Here is a 19,790-nt window from a genome sequence, read left to right as displayed (position 1 = left end):
AAGCTTAATTCTTAGTTTTACACAACTCTATAGTTTCTGCTAAAAAGCACATCAATGTCAAAGCAAGGACTTGGAATAGGAAAAACATGCAGAAGAAGTGATCAAATTCTAGAATCACGGGAGGCCAATGAGAGATAGGGAATATGTTACATGAACTTGGGCATGATGGATATGTGCCAACCCTTGGACTTTTGCTATTTCAGACCAAGCCGTCCCTCAGATCATCAGAGGGGCTAAGGATTATGTAATGTGGCAGCTGTGAGGGGGTCATCTTTGCTGCCACAAGGAGAGATGGTGCCTAAGAAAAAAGCCAAGAATGGAGAGTGTGGAGAGCTAGGAGACTGTGGGAGGCACCAGGAGAGAGAGGAAGGAGAGAGGGTGAGACAGAATGAGTCCTGATAACATAATGAGGATTTACAGCCAAATTTGTCTGGAGGAACCTTCTGAAATTTTCATGTATATCAGCCAATAAATTCTCTTTTGTCTTTAACTAGTGTGACTTGATTTCTGCCACTCCAAACTGAAAGAGACCTAACTGATACGCTGAGAACATTTTTCTACTGATAATAACTAAACCTTTATTAACAGATGTATCATTTCAATTGTGGAGATGAGCAAATATACAGGGTTTAAACATTTTCCATCAAAATCAGTAGCAGGGAAGGGCAAGGCAGGACCAAAACCATATTGATGCACCATGTTTAAATTCTAGTCTTAAAGTTACCCAAGAATGGGATTCCGTCGCTAAGCTTATATGAGATGTTTCTGAATTTCATTAAGGGAATTCTTATTTTATAATTATAGTGCTGGAAAATATTTTGTCTTCCTAGTAGTATTCATGATATTAGCCTTCCAGGGATTTATCAAAAATATTATTTTTTGAGGTTTTAGTCTTTGTTGAGGTTTTGTTCTACATCATTCATATAGTTTTGGGCCAACTTCAAACTCCAGTGAATTATGTCTATCAGGTTTCTTTTTATTCAAATACTTTATCTTCTTTTTTATTCCCAAGATACATGCTACTGCCTGCAGGGCTTAACAAAATCTGTTGGAGAGTTATTCTGTGATGTTTATGTACTAAATAAACAACGTATTCCATCTGATACTTTTACCTGTTGGAACAGCTCAAGCATCACAAATTTATAGTTCCTATGTTGAATCACTCACCAGTTGTGTAATTCAGCAAAGGCAGCTTTGATCTTCTTCACAGAACTATCCACTTCTTCCTTGATCATGACGCGATATCTAGTTAGAGAAACGGTGCAGCGTTGCAAATCCTTCACTGATTTCTCAATATTTGGGCCTAAAATTGATGTCAAAAAATATTATTAACTTGAGCATTTTATCCTCCGTTTGTAAGCTAAATGACAAAACAAAGCAATTAGCCCACCAAGAAAAATAGACTCATCTTTCGTCTAGTAAAAGTTCCATCAGGAGAATGTTTGTAACCCAGTGTGGGTGGTTTGTGTGGCACTTGAGGCTGTTATGATTTCTCTAGTGGGGTCTCTGGCTGGGCCATCTGGGGTACGCTTGTCTCCTGCACTCTTTGGAAGGAGGCTGTGATCATTATGTTCTATCACAAATTGCAGCGCCTTAGAATCTGATATGTCTAAAGACCATTTGTGCTGCTGGCTCTCTCTATAAACACCACTTTGCATGGTTAAAAGCCAGCAGGGCTTTTGGAAGAGGAAATTGACACAGAGACTGGGAGAGGTACAAATGAGCTAGAGAGAGGATGGGGCATCAGTGCCAGGTACACTGGCACTGGCCCCATCATCCAAAGCCAGGTCTGTAATTAGAGCAGCAGCACTGAAAATAGCTCTATGGGTGCCCATCTCGCCTGATTTCCTGAAACTGTCACCAGGGTCTACAGATAGTGTATCACAAACAGGCAGATTGTACTTATCACAATCAGGCCATGTTTCGTAGAAGAAAGAAATCCCCCTCAAGAAAAGTGAGAAAGCAGATCAAACTAAAGCCAAGGAAATCAGATACAACTGAGGCTGAATGAAAAGAATAGTATTTAATCTTCTGGGAATCAAAAAGGAAGTGATTTTCATTTTTAATACCAGTCATGTATCAAGTATATCCAAGCTCAGAAAAATCATAAAAATCCAGCGTGTCAAATATAAAACCCTCTTTCAATGTTACATTGTGTGCAATTTCTAACACAGAACTGAATTTACATTGGGAAGACCATATCTAAAGAACATACACCAGCCTCCAGACTCATCTTTGTTCAATGCAAGTCAAGCAATTGCGTATCAGGGAAACATGAGTCCCTTTCAGCAGTTACATTTTTAAAAGAGCTCCTGCATGAGCACTTGCTTTATAAGATATTAGGATGGAAGGTATTTGTGGTGCAAGTTTATCCATGCCTACAACAAGAAGAATGGTCTCAGAGGGGCAGAGAAAGGAGATGTAATTCCATTTAAATATTCAAGACCTTTGATTACATGGGAGGAATCACATCTGCCTTTCCATCTATGTGGGTCACAGAAAAAAAAAATGCAATTTCATGTGCATCTCTTTTCACTAAGCAGCATCTTTTGGAAAGTTCTGTCACTCTGGCACTTTTCTGTATGTGCAAAATATGTTGAATCATTTGTGCAAAAGAAATCACTTTACCTCTTTTCTTTGCCAACTCATCTGGCTTTATTTCAAGATGAGCTGCAGGGGTATTGGACTTAACAGGAGATGTTTTTGCCTTAGGCTTGCTTGGGTTACAAGGCTGCTCAGCTGACCACTGTAGGCCATCTGACCTCTCTGTTGTTCCATGTATAGGTTTGGGGTTCCCATCTAAGGATAGTTTCTGTTGCAGTAGTCTGTTGCCTTCTGTAAGAAAACACCAAATAATGACTGTGAAGTGATAAACTAAAAACACTGATGACAAAGTGATGGAGGATGCCAAGATTTTTGTTTTTGTTTACAAGTTGGCAATAATGCCTTTCATTGCAAACAGTCAAGAAACTTTTTCAAAAGAATCCCCAGAAGATTAGAGGGTGTACTAGGAGAGCCTTGTATTTTGAGTAGGAAGACTTGGGCATGTTTTGGCTCTGGTAATTACTTGTAGAGTGACCCTGGGCATCTCTGAGCCCTAGTTTCCTCATCCATAACTATCCAGGAAGGTTACTAAGAGGCCTGTAGAAGATGAGCAGTGCCTTTTTCCCCCTGCTATTCCAGTAAAGGCTTATGAGTCTTTTTTAAGTACAATTTCATATTGAGGCTATAAAAATGTAGCCCTCCTATCTCCAAGTGCTACATTAATGTCTTGTGATATTTTATTCGGAATTAATGAAGGCAGAAGAGTGATTGGAGATAGAGCAAAAATGAAGTGACAACAGATACTATAATCATTGCATCTAATTTATGGAGGGCTTAAATCAGAAAACGTCATCATAATATCTCAACTATATTTAAAATCTAGGGAGTCAGATTCTCTCTGGAGATGTAATAGATGTGGCAATAAATTAGCAGGATGTTGCTTTCGGCATCTTTTAAAGGTAGGCTCCTATTTAGTTATTGCTGGAGTGAATTAAATGGCACGTTAGTGGCCTGAAAAGGAAATGTATCACCCTTAACATCTTGCTTACTACCAGAGAAAGTTTTGGGTGTGAGAAAAGGGAAGCCAGTGTGCTTTTGAAGGCCAGGTTCTTGTAGAAAGCTTGATGAGTGCAGTTTGGATCTGGGAAAACCAAGTTCTGGTATTCCTTATGTCCTGGATAACCTTGCAGGAATGTCTTCACTTGTTTGGCTGACTGGCTTGCACTCAAACAGAACACAGTCATCTTTGTAATGCCCAGCCTTTTCAGATAGTCACCCTTGCGCTGCTACTCTCTACTCCCATGGTGCTTTGCTTTATTTCAAACCATGGTACCATGGTTTTATGTTTTAACACAAGGCTTCCGTATCTGCCCCTCACCCCTGCCTTGCAGGGGCTGCAACCTTTCCAAGGGCCAACACTCAGTCCAGTTCTGTTTCGAAGCCCTAGTACTTGTGTCTGGCTCAATGGCTTTCTGTAGAATTATGATTGAATTAAAGTACATTCGAAACAATTTCATAGAAAAAAGTAAAATACAATGAAAATCTTACCTGACACAGTCACAGAGACTACACTTGAAAAAATACAAAGGAATATGATCTAGGTCCTAGTCAATTTGATTTTAGACATTAGTCCATTCATGATCAATATAATTAGACTTCAGTTGAATACATCATTCATAACTTATGTATCAAGAAAGCACAACATACTTTTTATGAGCTGAATGAATACCCTTAAAAGTTTACTCACAGTACACAAAATGTTCAGCAAAGGTAATAAACAAAGTACATAAGTACTGAAAACAGCATTTCCTCCAGTAATAAAACAGATTCAAATGATAGTATGCAATTTTATCCTTAGTTATATTAAAGTAGAACTTCACTATAAGGCACTGGCTGTCAAACTTCAGTGTGAAATGAGTTTCCTTTGGTACATATTATACATGCAAGTTCCCAAACACCATTTCTAGAGATTCCAGTTCAGCTGTGGGCCTAGGCTTCTCCTCCCCAGTTGATTCTGTTGGAGTGGAGATGGGTGGTACCAGCCACCCTGAGAAACCCTACTGTAAAAGACAAAAGACTAATTTTATGTTGAGTCTATAAACATTTCTGTTAAAACAATGATATGCCCAAACTGGTTCCAAGTCACTACCTCTCTAAACCCCAGTTGAGGGGCAGTCTTGATGAGATACTATAAATTGAGAATTCTAGGATAGGCTGTTTTTGCACTGCTGTAAGGGAATACTTGAGCCTCGGTGATTTTTAAAGAAAAAGAGGTTTATTTGGTTCATGATTCTGTACGCTGTACGAGAAGCATGATGCCAACATCTGCTCAGCTTCTGGTGAGGGCCTAAGGAAGCTCACAATCATGGCAGAAGATGACTGGGAGCCAGCATATCACATGGTGAGAATGGGAGCAAGAGAGTGAGGGGAGAGGTGCTACATACTTTTAAACAACCAGATCTCACATGAAGTAACTGAGCAAGAACTTGCTTATCACCAAGGGGATGGTGTTAAACCATTCATGAGGCATCTGCCCCCATGATCCAATCATCTCCCACTGGGCCTTACCTCTGACACTGGGAATCGCATTTCAACATGAGATCTGGTGGGGACAAACATTCAAACCATATCAAATTTAAAACACAGATCTTTGTGTATAGTGTCGTAAAGAGATCATATTCCTGAAAATAAGTGGATTTATACTCTAACTTAATGGAAACAATGACCCTAGAGCAGAGGGAAAAATTATTGTAATGAAATGCAAAATAATTTTAAATGGAAGCCAAGCATGCAAACGAGCATGGGCTCATTAACCTAGAGCTGAAAACATTTTGTTTGTATATCAGAGAACTGATATGTGGTCTACTGGTTCGTTTCAACATTCCCCAACAAATATCAATTGAGAAATATGAGTAGAGATATTTTTTTAGGTCCTGAAAAGCTGTCTCATTGCTAGTGGAATCACTGAACATTAAAATCTTCAAGACCACTTGTACATATTTGCATACATGTATGACATGCATGTATGTCTTGTTCATCATTACTGTATGTGTTTGATATCTTGTAGATACATAATAAATACTGAATGAATAAATCAGCATTACTTCAGTACAGACTTGTCTTCAAATATAATAAAACTCTGGTACTCTTGCAGATGAAAACTGGTGGAGGGTTATAGAGCTTTAACAGAAAGTCACTGTATCAAGTGACTTTCCTCTAACATTATAGTCCAGAAATACCATCAGCTCTCCATCTATCTGGAGTCCACTTGTAAACTTCAACAGGTTGTAGCTCAATGGAGGCTGATTCACACATAAGCCTCAATGTCCAGTAAGGTAGCTACTGGTACATGTGGCTATTGAACACTGGAAATGTGGCTTGTCCAAATTGAGATGTGCTGTAAGTGTGTCATATATGCTGAAATTTGAAGATTTAGTACAAAATAAAAAATTAAAATATTTCTTTCATAATTTAAAAAATACTGACATGTTGAAATGATATTTTTGATACATTAAGTTAAATAAAATATATTACCCAATTTAATTCACCTGTTTACAATTTTTAAATGTGGCTACCAGAAAATATAAAATTATATACATAGTATGTGTTAAATTTCTATTGGATAACACTAATAGGACACACAAGGAGTGTGAGAGTGTTGCTCTTCAGTGTGTAATCACTACTGATATATATTTTAGAAAAGGATAACTGTTTTAACGAAGACTTAAAATATCCTCTGCAATTTCTACATGAGAAAAGTGGTGACAGGGTGATGTATGTCTTGTTCATCATTACTGTATGTGCTTGGTATCTCGTAGATACATAATAAATACTGAATGAACGAATCAGTGTTACTTTAGTGCTATGCATGCCTACGGCCCTTCCAATTGTAGGGAGCCTAGTTGGATATGAGTCTCTGGCTGTGTCTTCATCTAATATTCATCAAATACTTGAAGCACAGTAGCTGTATCATGGAAATAAAAGTTATGTCTGGAAACATCCCATCTGCCTAGATTTCAATACAAATTGTATACATTTTAATTTAATCCTTGTCCATGTATCTAAAAATGGCTCCTAGAAGTTTGTGTCTTTGAATTTAAAGATTACTTGAGCCTTCCTTTTATTAAAAACACTTACCAAATCCCAATTTTGTATATATACACAAATGGTATACAATGTCCTGAGTATCACGTTGGTTTCTGATTCAAGGATTCAACAGACACATATGGAGAGCACACAATGTATCAGCTCTGGTTTGTTAATAGGCAATAAATGAGAAACAGACTGACCTTAATAACTAGTATGCAAAATGTGAAAAAATAATGTAAGAGGATAGCAGAGTAAATCTTAATTGACCTTTCCCATTGAATTGTCTTGGTACCTTTGTTAAAAATTAATTGACTATATGCGTGACTATTTCTGGACCGTATTCCATTCCACAGACCTAGCTGCCAGTTCTCACACCACCATCACACTGTCCTGGTTACTATAACTATTAATACACAATGAGTCTTAATATCAGGTAATATATGTCCAGCTTTGTTCTTCTTTTTCAAGACTGTTTTGACTATCTTAGGTCCTTCGCATTTTAATATACATTTAAGAATCAATTTGCCTATTTCAACAAAACATATGATGAGATTTTCATTGGTCTTGTGTTGAATCGATAAAGCAATTTGGGGGTAAGTGGTATCTTAACAATACTGAGTCTTTTGACCCTCGACATGACATACTATGCCATTTATTAAGATTCTAAGTTTGCTTCAGCATGATTTTATAGTTCTTAGAGTCTTGTGCATCTACAGTCAAATTTATTCCTAGGTATTTTAGACTTTTTATGTTACTGTTTATAGTATTTTTAAAAATTTCAATTCCAAAATGTTGGTTGCTAGAGTTCAGGAATACAAATGCTTCTTAATATATTGAACTTGTATCTAGCAACCTGGCTAATTTCCTTATTAGCTCTGGCAGCTTTATTTATTCATTTTTTGATAGGTTTCTTAAGATTTTCTTTCTACAAACACAATGATGACAGTGGTAATGAAGTCTAACTTCTTCTTTTCCAATCATTCCTTACTTTATTTCCTTGTCTTATTAATCCTAACTACAAAGCGGAATGAGCATCCCTGCATTATTCTGCATCTCAGGGAAACTGCATTCAGTATTTTGTCAGGTATTACACAGCTGTAGAGTTTCCATATATTTATTAGACTCTAGACATTCTCTTGTATTCCTTCTTTGCTGAAAGTTTTTATTTTGTCAAGTGAATTTATTTTATACACTGAGATGATCATATTATTGTTCTCTTTTATTTATTAATAATATTATGTTGTTTTTTAATGTTAAATCACTATTGAGTTCCTGACATTAACCACACCCACTTGGTCATGGTGTATTATCCTTTTATATATTGCTTACTTCACTTATTAATGTTTTGTTGAGGATTTTTGCTTCTTTATTCATTAACAATATTCTGTAATTTTCTTTTCTTGTAATGACTTTGTCAGATTTTGATATGAGTTATGCTGGCCTCATAAAATGAGTTGGGAAGTATTCCTTCTTTCTATTTTCCGAAACTGTTTAAGATTGCAGTTATATTTATTCCTCAAATGTTAATGGAAATTCACTAATGAAGTCATCTGGGCCTGGCAATTTTAACTATGAATTTCCTTGATAAGTATAGTGTTATTCAGATTTTCTATTTCTTCTTGTGTGTTTTGGTAGGGTGTGTTTTTTAAGAATTTGTCCATTTCCTTTAAAAGTTGTTGGATTGGCATAAAGTTGTTTATAATATCCTGTTGTTAGCTTTTAAATGAATGAATTTAATTTTATTCCTGATACTGGAAATTGGTTTATTACATTTTCATTATGATTCAGTTCAAAATTTTTCTCATATCTCTTGTGAAATTTTCTTTTTGACTAACGGATTGTTTAGAAGATTAATTTTTAAACGTTCAGAGATTTTCTAGTTATCTTATTGCTATTGTTAATTCAATTATGTGTTCAGACACCATACTCTTAAGATGGTACTTTAAAATTTGAAACTTATTTTATGGTCCAGCAACTGGCCTTTTTTAAAGTAAATGCCATGTTCTCTTGAAATTGTTGGGTGTGTTGTCCTATAGATATCAATTGGTTCAAGTTGTTTGATAGTATTGTTCAAATCGTCTATGTTCTTACTAATTTTTAATCTATATGTTCTATCAGGTATTAATAATATGATATTAAGATCTACAATTGCTGTGGATATGGATTTGTCACTTTCTTTAGTTCTATATATTGCTGCTTCATGGATCTGGAATCATTAGATGCACATATATTTAGAGGTGTTATGTCTTTCTGATCAATCAAACAACGTATTACTATGAAATGAACCTTGGATATGAGGCTTGTTGTTTTTCATCAAATTTGGATAAACTGTGTCCATCATTTCTTCATAGCTTCCTCCTTTCCTCCCTGCCAAATTTCCTCTTTGCTCTTCTTCTGAGACTCCAATTACACCTTTGTGAGACTGCCTGATACTGTGCCTTAAGTCACTGAGGCTCTGGCTTTGTTTGTTTTATTCTTTTACTTTTTTTTCTCTCTGTTCTTCAGTTTGCATAGTTTCTTTTGACTTGTCTTTAAGTTCACTCATCCTTTCTTCTTCATCGTCTGAACTGTTGCTAAGCACATCTGATGACTTAAATTTTCTTTCTCTTCATCCATCATATCCATCGTTTCTTTCTGTAAAATTCTCAACATATTTTTAATTAGCAGTCCTTGTCTGCTAATTCCAACTTCTGTGTTGTCAATGGGTCTGTTTCTAATAACTAACCTTTCTCTTCATTATAGGTCACATTTTCCTGCTCCTTCCCATGTCTAGTAATTTTTAAAATTGGACACTGACCATTTTGGATGATACACTGAGAAACTCTAGATCTTCTTCTTTTCCTTTAAAGGGTTTCGACTTTTGTTTTAACAGGTGATTAATGTACTTGCAGATCACTGTCCACTCTCTTCCTCCCTTTTTGCCTTGAGGATAAATGTTACGCAGCTAAAAGAACAAGTTGGGGGATGGAACAGATGGTAAGGGGATAGTGGGCTGTTCCTTAAAATACTTTCATTTAATTCCTCTGTTTTATACTCCTCTTCTTGAGTGTGCCTTCCATCCCATGTGCTGACTCTGAACCCAGGGCTCCCCCAGTTTCTGCAGGGCAATCATCTTCCTCCCCACCAAAGCTCCTCCCTCTGTATTGTATGCTGCAGCATCTGATTCATCAATAAAGCCCCTTCCATCTACTTCCCTTCTTGTAGAAACGGATACCCTTTTTTCATTTTCTTCAGTAATGTGGATTTCTACATTTAAAAATTTATTTACTACAATTTAGGGAATTTGTTATGAAGACAACACAAATTCATACCTTTCTTTCTCTTGTTCTTGATATGCTTTATCAAATTATTTTTCAGTCAGGTTGTACCATTTACTCTCAGCTGCAGTGCCTGCAATTGTTCTCACATTTAACTCTTGCCAGCAGTGAAAACTATCAACTTACTGGTTACTAAATCTTAGTATCAACTTATACACTTTACTTGTCCTTAATTTGATTTATTTTATACAATAAATGAACTGTGCTGGTTGTTTTTGTTAGCAGTGCCAAAGAAAACAAACCCTCCTCTTGGGGGAAATATATAAACTTGGATTCAAAAGTTTTCATTATGTATGTACACCATGTATGTATTCAAATTTGAAAGTTTCTGAAAATATATATTTTTTTCTCTGTAGTTTTTACTTTTTAGTGAAAGCTTGATGTACTTATAAGTAGACTGAAGAAAGAATTCAAATCTAACTTTAAGAATTCAAACCTGGCCGGGCATGGTGGCTCACGCCTGTAATCCCAGCACTTTGGGAGGCCGAGGTGGGTGGACCATGAGGTCAGGAGATCGAGACCATCCTGGCGAACACGGTGAAACCCCGTCTCTACTAAAAAAATACAAAAAAACTAGCCGGGTGTGGTGGCGGGCGCCTGTAGTCCCCGCTACTCAGGAGGCTGAGGCAGGAGAATGGCATGAACCTGAGACTCCGTCTCAAAAACAAAAAAAAGAATTCAAACCTAACTGAAAGGAATGTATTAAACATAGAATAGTTCTAAAATAATTATTTTAACCCTTTGAGTTAAGATGGTTTCATTGTCTCCTATACACAGGTAATTGCAACAAAGCACATCATCTGATCTTGAGTAAGTATTTTAAAGTAGTTCTATTTGGAAAAAATTGATAAAGAAACCAAGCATAACTTTGTTGTTGTAAAATTATGTCTAAAATTGCTAATGTCTATGTTACTTCAAGCATGCTACCATTCTTTAAAAAGTACTTATGTGAATGTGATGGTGTTTTATGACACTTGATACCTGATAATACAATTGGTAGTTCTTTGGTAATTGATCTTTGTGTTCTTAAATATTTACATAAGAAGAAATATAAATGGAAAATAAACTTCTTAAAAAGTTCCATCCCCCTACCAATCAGTTTTAAAAGTAAAAACAATGAGATCACTACAAACTTTCTGGACAGTAATATACTAATAACTTTAAAACTATTCATACTCTTTGAACCCAGTAATTCTACTTCTAAGAATATATGCTAAGGAAATAATCATGGTTGTTCACACAAATCTATATACAAGAGATGTTCACTATAATATTGTTTATAAAATCAAACAATGGAGGCCGGGTGTGATGGCTCATGCCTGTAATCCCAGCATTTTGGGAGGCCAAGGCGGGCAGATCACCTGAGGTCAGGAGTTTGAAACCAGCCTGGCCAAAATGGTGAAACTCCATCTCCACTAAAAATACAAAAATTGGCTGGAAGTGGTGGCAGGCGCCTGTAATCCTAGCTACTTGGGAAGCTGAGGCATGAGAATCACTTGAACCTGGGAGGCAGAGGTTGCAGTGAGCTGAGATCACGTCACTGCACTCCAGCCTGGGTGATAGAGTGAGACTCTGTCTCAAAAAAAAAAAAAAAAGGAACAATTCACATGGACAACAGTTTGGGAACAATTAAAAGAAATATGGCACATTCATAAAAATACAATGCAGATATTTAAATCATGTTTTTAAATAACATTTAATGATATGAAGTAACGTTGATAATCTCATGTTAAGTAAAAACCAAAATACAAAGGTTCACAGGCCATTTAGTATCATTTTTTAAAAAAATCTACATATCTGTGCATTTAAAACATTCTGAAATAAAATTTAACAATGGTTGTTCCTGGGAGGTAGGATTGTTTCCTTTTCTTCCCCTCAAATCTTACTGAATTTTCAAATTTCCTCAATTAGTATAAAGTCTTTTTAAACCCATAAACACAAAATCCATGATTATCTTTAAAAAGCAACATAGCAACTTACAAAAATTTAACTATCTTTAAAAAGCAACACAGCAACTTACAAAAATTTAATTAACCTATACTTCTCCATGTATTTTATTATTAATAATTCAATAGCGATCATGAGAAAGGATTGTGTGAATGCTCATCTTTGTTCCAGGTCCCAGAAATACAATGGTAATGAAAGACAGATGTGGTCTCTGTCTTCACAGAACTTGCAGTTTAATAGAAAGATGTATAAATCAAACCACCATACAAACAAATGAAAAATTGCAACTGTGGTGTTAGGAAAGAAAAGCATATAGTGTTCTGAAATCTGTAACTGGCATATTTGACCTGGGGATAGCAAGAAAGAATTCCCCAAGGAAGTAACACCTAAGCTGAGATCTGAATGATCTCATCTGAAATCACATGAAATAATTAGTTGAAAAGGGTGGGAAATTGTATTCCAAGCAGTGACTACATTTGTAGGGGAGAAAGCATTGTGTACCAGTTATCAAGTTATAGTGTCTCTTGGCTCCAGATCTACTCTTCTTGCCCTACTTTGTGATGCTGGAGCTGGACCCTGTAAGCAATTCTCTTTTGCCAGCTAGTAGAATGTTAACTTTGATGTCAGCAGATGGCAATAAAGTGACCCTGCAAGGCTATAAGAACAGGAGTATACCTCTCTTCGGGGTTCTGGACCTCTATTATTATTAATTATTATTATTCACAGGAATCCAGCAGCCAAGCAGAGGAGCTCCAACCTACATCCTCATGCCATGTTCCTTTCCCCATCTCCTGTCACCATCAGTGGCTTTGAGCAGCTGCAATCCATCTACACCCTCTAGCAATGGCAGCCTCTTAACAGAAGAACTCAGTCAATGTCCTTTGACAAGTTTTTTCACCACCACAAGGCTGCACATTCCTCTGGTAGCCATACACCTTCTTTAATCAGATCAGAATCTCAGTCTTGGCTTGGGGGCCTCCCCTAGTCCTTAGTTCCTTTATTGTCTGATTTTCTTCAGTATAGATAGAGTAATTGCTCTCATGCTAAATGTGGACACCTTATGGTCCTCATTTATCCCTTCCAGTAGTTAGTAACCTCCTACTGTTTTAATTAACAATGTTTTACATTACATTTCTCCTATTCAAATAACCAGCATGGTTCCTACCTCCTGACTTGATCTTGACTGATACACATGGCCAATATGAGGGCCCAAACAGAGATCTATGAGGTCCCGAACAGAGACCAGCATGGCTAAGGTAGAGAGAGAGAAAGAAGGAATGTGCCATGCAAGGAGGGTGGAGTGGGACACAGGGGCCAGACTATGTTGGACTTGCAGGACAGGGTAAGTCTTCCTGTCTTTATCGTAAGAGGTCATCAGATTTGTGTTTTGAAAAGATTACAGGATAGAGAATGATTTACAAAGGAACAAGGGTAAGTGCTAGGAGATTAATGAGTGGACTATTGCTGCAGTGCAGGCAAGTGAGGATGGTAGTTTTGGTGGGAAGGCAGGGGAAGAGACTGAGCAATGAATGAATTCTAGAAATACATGGAAATGAAAACCAACAGGAAATGGGGATAGACTGGAAATGGGGAGTGAGAAAGAGGGAGATGTCATGACTGATGACTAGATTTCTACTTTGCACAATTGGATAGATGGTGCATTAGGATCAGGAACACTAAAAGAGAGCCACGACTGGGAAGGGAGATGATGAGTTTGTTTTGAGCATGTTGTTGAAGTGCTTTGAAATATCAAAGTGAAAAAGCAAAAGAAGAGTCTGGAGTTCAGTGTAGCCGGAACTAGGAAGATGAGTTTGTGAGGCATCTTACATAATTAAAGCTAGAGTATGGCTGAAATAATCTAAGGAGAGTGTGTAGCTTTATATGATGAAGGACCTGAGATCAAACAAGCCCAGGGAGCTTCAGCAATTTAATAGCCAGGTAAAGAAGAATGGCCTCCAAAGGGAACAGAGAGGAAGCAGTAAAGACAGAGGGACACAATCAGGAGAGTGTCATGTCATAGAAACCACAGGGAAAGGATAGAGTTGTTAAGAACAGAGTGGTCAACAATGCTGAATACTGCTAAAAGGAAAAAATAAAGATGAAAAAACAATGGCTAGATTCAATAACATGGAGGCCATCGCTAAACTTACCTAAAACAGCTTACCTAGAGCAGTTTATTTGGAGAGATGGGGCTGAAAACCATAACAGTGAGGTGATGAGTGAGAGGGAGGTGAAGAGTGGAGACAGGGAGTAAAGGTAACTCTCTGAATATGTTACAGAATAATGGTCTAGTGATGAAGCCTCAAGAAAACGCCTTTTTTTTTTTTTTTTTTTTTTTTTTTTTGAGACACAGTCTTGCTGCTCTGTCACCCAGGCTGGAGTGCTGTGGTGTGATCATGATTCACTGTAGCCTCGACCCCCAGCTCAAGTGATCCTCCCACCTTAGCCTCCCTAGCAGCTGGGACTATAGGCATTTGCTAACATGCTCAGCTAATTTTTGTATTTTTTTAAGAGATGGGGTTTGCCATGTTGCCCAGGCTAAGAAAACCATTCTCCCATAATTATTATATACTGTGATTTGCAAGTTTCATCATTCTTCTATCTTTATATGACAGGGTAATTAACAAAAATTTGAGGAAACAATAACTTTGGAACAGAGACCAAAATAGACAGGTTTGTGCAGCAGACACAATGTCAGTTCTGCCTTCTCATAATGTCTTTATCAAATACAGACAGACTTTATTATTTCATTCAAATCCTATGAAGCTTGATCAGCTCAGAGGGCATAAAGGTGGTAACTTTTTGACTGGAATAACATATTTAGTTTTATTTACATTCACTGTCTTTACAAGATCTCATATGTCATTAATACTTTAATAGGTTTAATATATATGTATATTATTATATATAATAATATATACATACATATGAAAAGGTAATAAAGTCAATGGACTAATTTGTCAATGACACAAGGTAGGCCGGTTAACTTGATTTTTTCCACTGTCTTATTTCTCTGCAAAACAGGTTTAATTCTTATTGCATTAAAAAAACTTTTCTTAATTTTTAATTTTTGTGGGTACATAGTAGGTTTATGTATTTATGAGGTGCTTGAGATATTTTGATATAGGTATACAATGCATAATAATCACATCAGAGGAAATGGAGTTTCCATCTTATTGCATTTTAATAGAAACAGTTAAATCTTTGTTCAAAAATCTTTAAAAATTTTTTTGAAAGCCTTTTGATCTTTGTAAGTGGTACATTCCATTTAATTAGGTCCATTTGTAACTGAAATCACCATAACAAGGAGAGGTGGGAAGTTATAAAGGTATCAGCTATTCAGAGATGAGTAGTTTTGTGTTTCTGCTGTACGGTTGCAGCAAAAATGCTTTTGAATGAGAAAGAGAAGAGAGCGGGCTTTGGTTTCACTCTGCCCAGGTGACTGAAAAATACCTGAGGGATTTTATGTTTCCTGTGCCCTCATATCACTACATCCTGTGTCTATCTCTGTCTCTTTCTGCTTTATCATACATAAAGAAAGGAAGGGCTCTAAGTCACTGCAAATGCTATTTAAGATACCAAGTTACTTGAAGCTGAGGTTGAGACTGAATAACACAACTATAAATGGGAATTAATACCAAGTATTTGAATGCTAAAACAATAATTAAAGATGAATGACAACAGTAATTATGTGCTTTAAAATATAAACTTTATTTTTATTTTTTATTTTTTGAGGCAGGGTCTTGCTTTGTTGCGCAGGCTGAGGTACGGTGGTGTGATCATGGCTTACTGCAGCCTTGACCTCTTGGGCTCAAGTGATCCTCTCACCTCAGCCCTGCAAGTAGCTGGGAGCATAGGCATGGACCACCACGCCCTGATAATTTTTAAGTTGTTTTTAGAACCAATTCTCACGATGTTGCCCAGTCTGGTCTTGAACTCCTGGGCTCAAATGATCCTCCTGCCTTGGCCTCCCAAAGTGCTGGGATTACAGGCATGAGCCACTGTGCCTGACCAAAATATAAACTTCAGAAATCCATGTTCATATGATAGTACTTAACATCAGCTATATATATGTTAATACAGTATTAGATCTTTAATTAAAAAAAAATAGTAAAGGCCAAGGTGGGTGGATCACGAGGTCAGGAGATGGAGACCATCCTGGCTAACATGGTGAAACCCTGTCTCTACTGAAAATACAAAAAATTAGCTAGGTGTGGTGGCATGTGCCTGTAGTCCCAGCTACCAAGGAGGCTGAGGCAGAAGAATCGCTTCAACCCGGGAGGCAGAGATTGCAGTGAGCTGAGATCGTGCCACTGCACCCCAGCCTGGGTGACAGAGTGAGACTCCATCTCAAAAAAAAAAAAAAAAAAAAAAAAAAAGTTAAAACCTATGGCTATAATCCAACAAGGGCATCAGCTAAGGTACTTAACAAAAATTTAAATGAAACACTGGCTGTTCAGACCATTGTAAGTTGGCATGAGACAGCCTGAATTGAAGCATTGGGATCTTAGCTTCAATATCTCCAGACACGTCACAGCAAGACCTTCTATGGAATTGCCGCACACATGCACTCCCCAGCTGCCCTTCTACATGCTGCCTTTATAACGTTTATTACAGTCTAGAATTATGTTGGTAACTTAGTTGTATTCTGGTTTATTATCTATCTCTTCTCCCCATCCCCCCACCCCAAAGAACGTCAACTCTGCAAGAGCAAAACCTTTGTTGTCTTGTCCACTTCCTGTAGAGTTCCTGACACATGTTGGATGCTTAAAAATATTTACTCAATGGATAAATGAATGATAAGAGGAAAGGTTTACCCTGTTCCAGATGCTGAGCTCATCACTTTATATATCTCATTTACTGCTCACCACAATATTGTAAAGTGGAGGAATGTTCTTTATTTTGCAGATGAGGAAAGTGAGATGAAGAGTGGTTAACCTGTCCAGGGTCACACACCTCATAAGTGATGAGGCCAAGATTTGAAACCAAACATGTCCAACGCTAAAGCCCTGGTTCTTAGCTGTGATATTATATTGCTTCCATTTGAGAGCTGGCACTGCTGAAATCCTAGAATATACACATTTGACTTTTACTATTAAAGTTCTAAGCTGGCTGCTTTCTTTTTGTTGATCTTTGCTAATCCTCTGTCCAATATAGGGCTTAGAGAAGCAGGGGAGGTAATCTTGAGGCCAGGACCAACAGCAACATAAAAAAATCTGCTTGAACAACCTGTGGGGAACCACCTACCACAACAATAGTGTGAAATGGTGGTGGGTTGTTTTTGTTGTTTGTTACAGGAAGCACAAATTGGGGGGAGCGACTAACATTCTAAAGGCACAGGACCCTTTCTCTCACATTTGGTTCAGTTCACTTGAGGATGAGAAACCAGCTCTGTGCAGATGCTGCTCCCAAGCACAGAAGCTGCATTGCAAAGGTAACGACGACAGGGTTGTTCCTGCTCTGTGGTACAGGGCAGGCTGTACGGTCCAGTTCGTGAAGGTCAGCAACCACGGCATGGAGCCTTCTGTTCCAAGGAACAGGGACTGAAGACTTGGCTTCCCAGGATGCTTTACACGAGGAGGCAACATAAAGGATGGCTGCTGGGTCAGCAAGAAGAGCTCAAGAGAGGGAAAGCCCTGCCCCAGAGTTTATCTCTGGGATGCTGCTGATGGTCCACAGTCCTGCTCCTTTCCTATTCAATGGGAATTACGTCCAGTGGGATAAAGACAAGAGAGGAATCTGAATTCCTATTCTAGCCTAAGTGGAGACAAGTAAATGCTATACATTTTAGCTTATGAGCCTCAGGAAACATAGGGCAGGAGGAACATTTGGGAAAATTAGACCCTAAGGTCAAAATGTGCTTTAGACATTTAGATAGGGTCTTAGAAAAAAGTATTATCCTTGGCACTACTTTTTTTTTTTTTTTTTTTTTTTTAAGTAATTTTTTTTTTTTTTTTTTTTTTTTTTTTTTTTTTAACCTTTTTTTTTTTTTTATTATACTTTAAGTTCTAGGGTACATGTGCATAACGTGCAGGTTTGTTACATATGTATACTTATGCCATGTTGGTGTGCTGCACCCATCAACTCGTCAGCACCCATCAATTCATCATTTATATCATGTATAACTCCCCAATGCAATCCCTCCCTCCTCCCCCCTCCCCCCTCCCCCCTCCCCATGATAGACCCCAGTGTGTGATGTTCCCCTTCCCGAGTCCAAGTGATCTCATTGTTCAGTTCCCACCTATGAGTGAGAACATGCGGTGTTTGGTTTTCTCTTCTTGTGATAGTTTGCTAAGAATGATGGTTTCCAGCTGCATCCATGTCCCTACAAAGGACGCAAACTCATCCTTTTTTATGGCACATATACACCATGGCACTACTTTTAGTAAAATAATTTTTGTTTGTTTGTTTTTGTTTTTGAGATAGGGATTTGCCCTGTACCCCAGGTTAGAGTGTAGTGGCGCAATCACAGCTCACTGCAGCCTCAAACTCCTGGGCTCAAAGGATTTTCCCATCTCAACCTCCCAAGCAGCTGGGACTACAGGTATGAACCACCGTCCCAAGCTAATTTTTCTTTTTTTTTAAAGAGATAAGAGCTCGCTATGTTGTCCAGGCTGGTCTCAAACTCCTGGCCTCAAGTAATCTTCCCACCTCAGCCTCTGAAAGTGCTGGGATTACAGGTGGGAGCCACTGCGCCTGCTCGGCAAAAATAAATCTTGATCTACTCTTTGCCTGATTTTGTATTTGAGCCCAGGGTGATTTTGATTGGATTATATAAAAGATCCAATTTGAGCTGTTATTAAGAATTCTGAGATGCAGAAAAAAACTACTCTCAGGCTTAAAACATACTCCTAAACTTCTAAGCTATCTGCTGACACACAGCATTGTCCCACTTGACAGTGCTATATTTACAACCTGAAATGATGATGCTTTTGGTGGTGATTTTTCACGTAGGAAGTCACACTAACACCCCTGAGCCACCTGCATATATCTTAAAGCTAACTTTCCCCTACCAAAAAGTGACTCTGTTTATGACTTTTAAAAAGAGGGATCCTGAATGTCAAGGTGTTATAAAAAGATAAAACACACATCCCACATGTTCACAGCCTCCTGCCCAGTGGGGCACTCTGGGCAGGCTTTGTTGAGCTAGTTCCATTATTGGAGGGCTTGATAAACGCTCCACTATAGTAGCCTGGAGATTTCTTTTAGGCTTATGCTGTGAACTCACTCAAGCACAGAATATCATTATGTGGCTTTGTTATTGTGACTTTTTTCTAATTTTTCAATTACACACTTTTTTTAGGAGTTAGGGAACCCATGGTTTTAGCAGTAACTCTCTACTACATGATAAAATTGCATGGATTTGAGTCAGCCTTTTGCAAACTACAGAGAGTTCAAAAGGGTTATCCTCTCAGCTTCTCAACCCAGGAGCCTTGGTTTCTTCAGTTATAAAGTGGGGAGCCAGGATTAAAGTTTCACTCTCATCCTTTCTAGTTCCAACATTCTACTCAAAATGGGGTGCAGAGTGTCTACAGCCTAACACTCATCTGCAGATGAGTTAGAGCTCTTGCGATTGCCAATAGATTGAGCAAATATATTAAAGCCATTAGATAGTTTTGGCATCAACTTTCTGATGAAACTTCATAATTTGAAGGCAGGAAAATCTAACTACAATAGTCCTGCCTTATTCATGGTTTCAGTAACCCATGGTGAACTGCGGTCCAAACATAGCAAACAGAAAATTCCAGAAATAAACAACTCATTAAGTTTTCAGTTTCATACTGTTCTGAGTAGTGTGATGAAATCTTGTGCCATCTCACTCTGTCCTGCCCAGGATATGATCATGCCTTCATCCAGAGTATCCATGCCATACACGATACCTGCCCACTCATC

At 37.8% G+C, this 19,790-nt stretch overlaps 1 protein-coding gene across 6 annotated transcripts in view; it reads right to left on the bottom strand.

Annotated features, from left to right (window-relative positions):
* SPATS2L (spermatogenesis associated serine rich 2 like) overlaps positions 1-19,790 on the bottom strand; it is a 178,365-nt gene that overhangs the window by 42,674 nt on the left and 115,901 nt on the right. For 4 of the 6 annotated variants that reach the window (XM_030916328.1, XM_010373603.2, XM_030916326.1 and 1 more), the window contains 2 exons: positions 2,629-2,835; positions 1,168-1,303 (listed from right to left, as the gene is read on the bottom strand). In XM_030916328.1, coding sequence (XP_030772188.1) covers positions 1,168-1,303; positions 2,629-2,835 — 343 coding nt within the window. The remainder of the gene's footprint in view (positions 1-1,167; positions 1,304-2,628; positions 2,836-19,790) is intronic. The other 2 variants (XM_010373613.2, XM_030916330.1) reach the window with 1 other exon arrangement.

Source organism: Rhinopithecus roxellana, chromosome 14 (assembly GCF_007565055.1).
Source record: "Rhinopithecus roxellana isolate Shanxi Qingling chromosome 14, ASM756505v1, whole genome shotgun sequence".
Taxonomy (NCBI): Eukaryota; Metazoa; Chordata; class Mammalia; order Primates; family Cercopithecidae; genus Rhinopithecus; species Rhinopithecus roxellana.
Note: the sequence above shows the minus strand (reverse complement) of the source record. Positions and strands in the feature narration are given on the sequence as shown.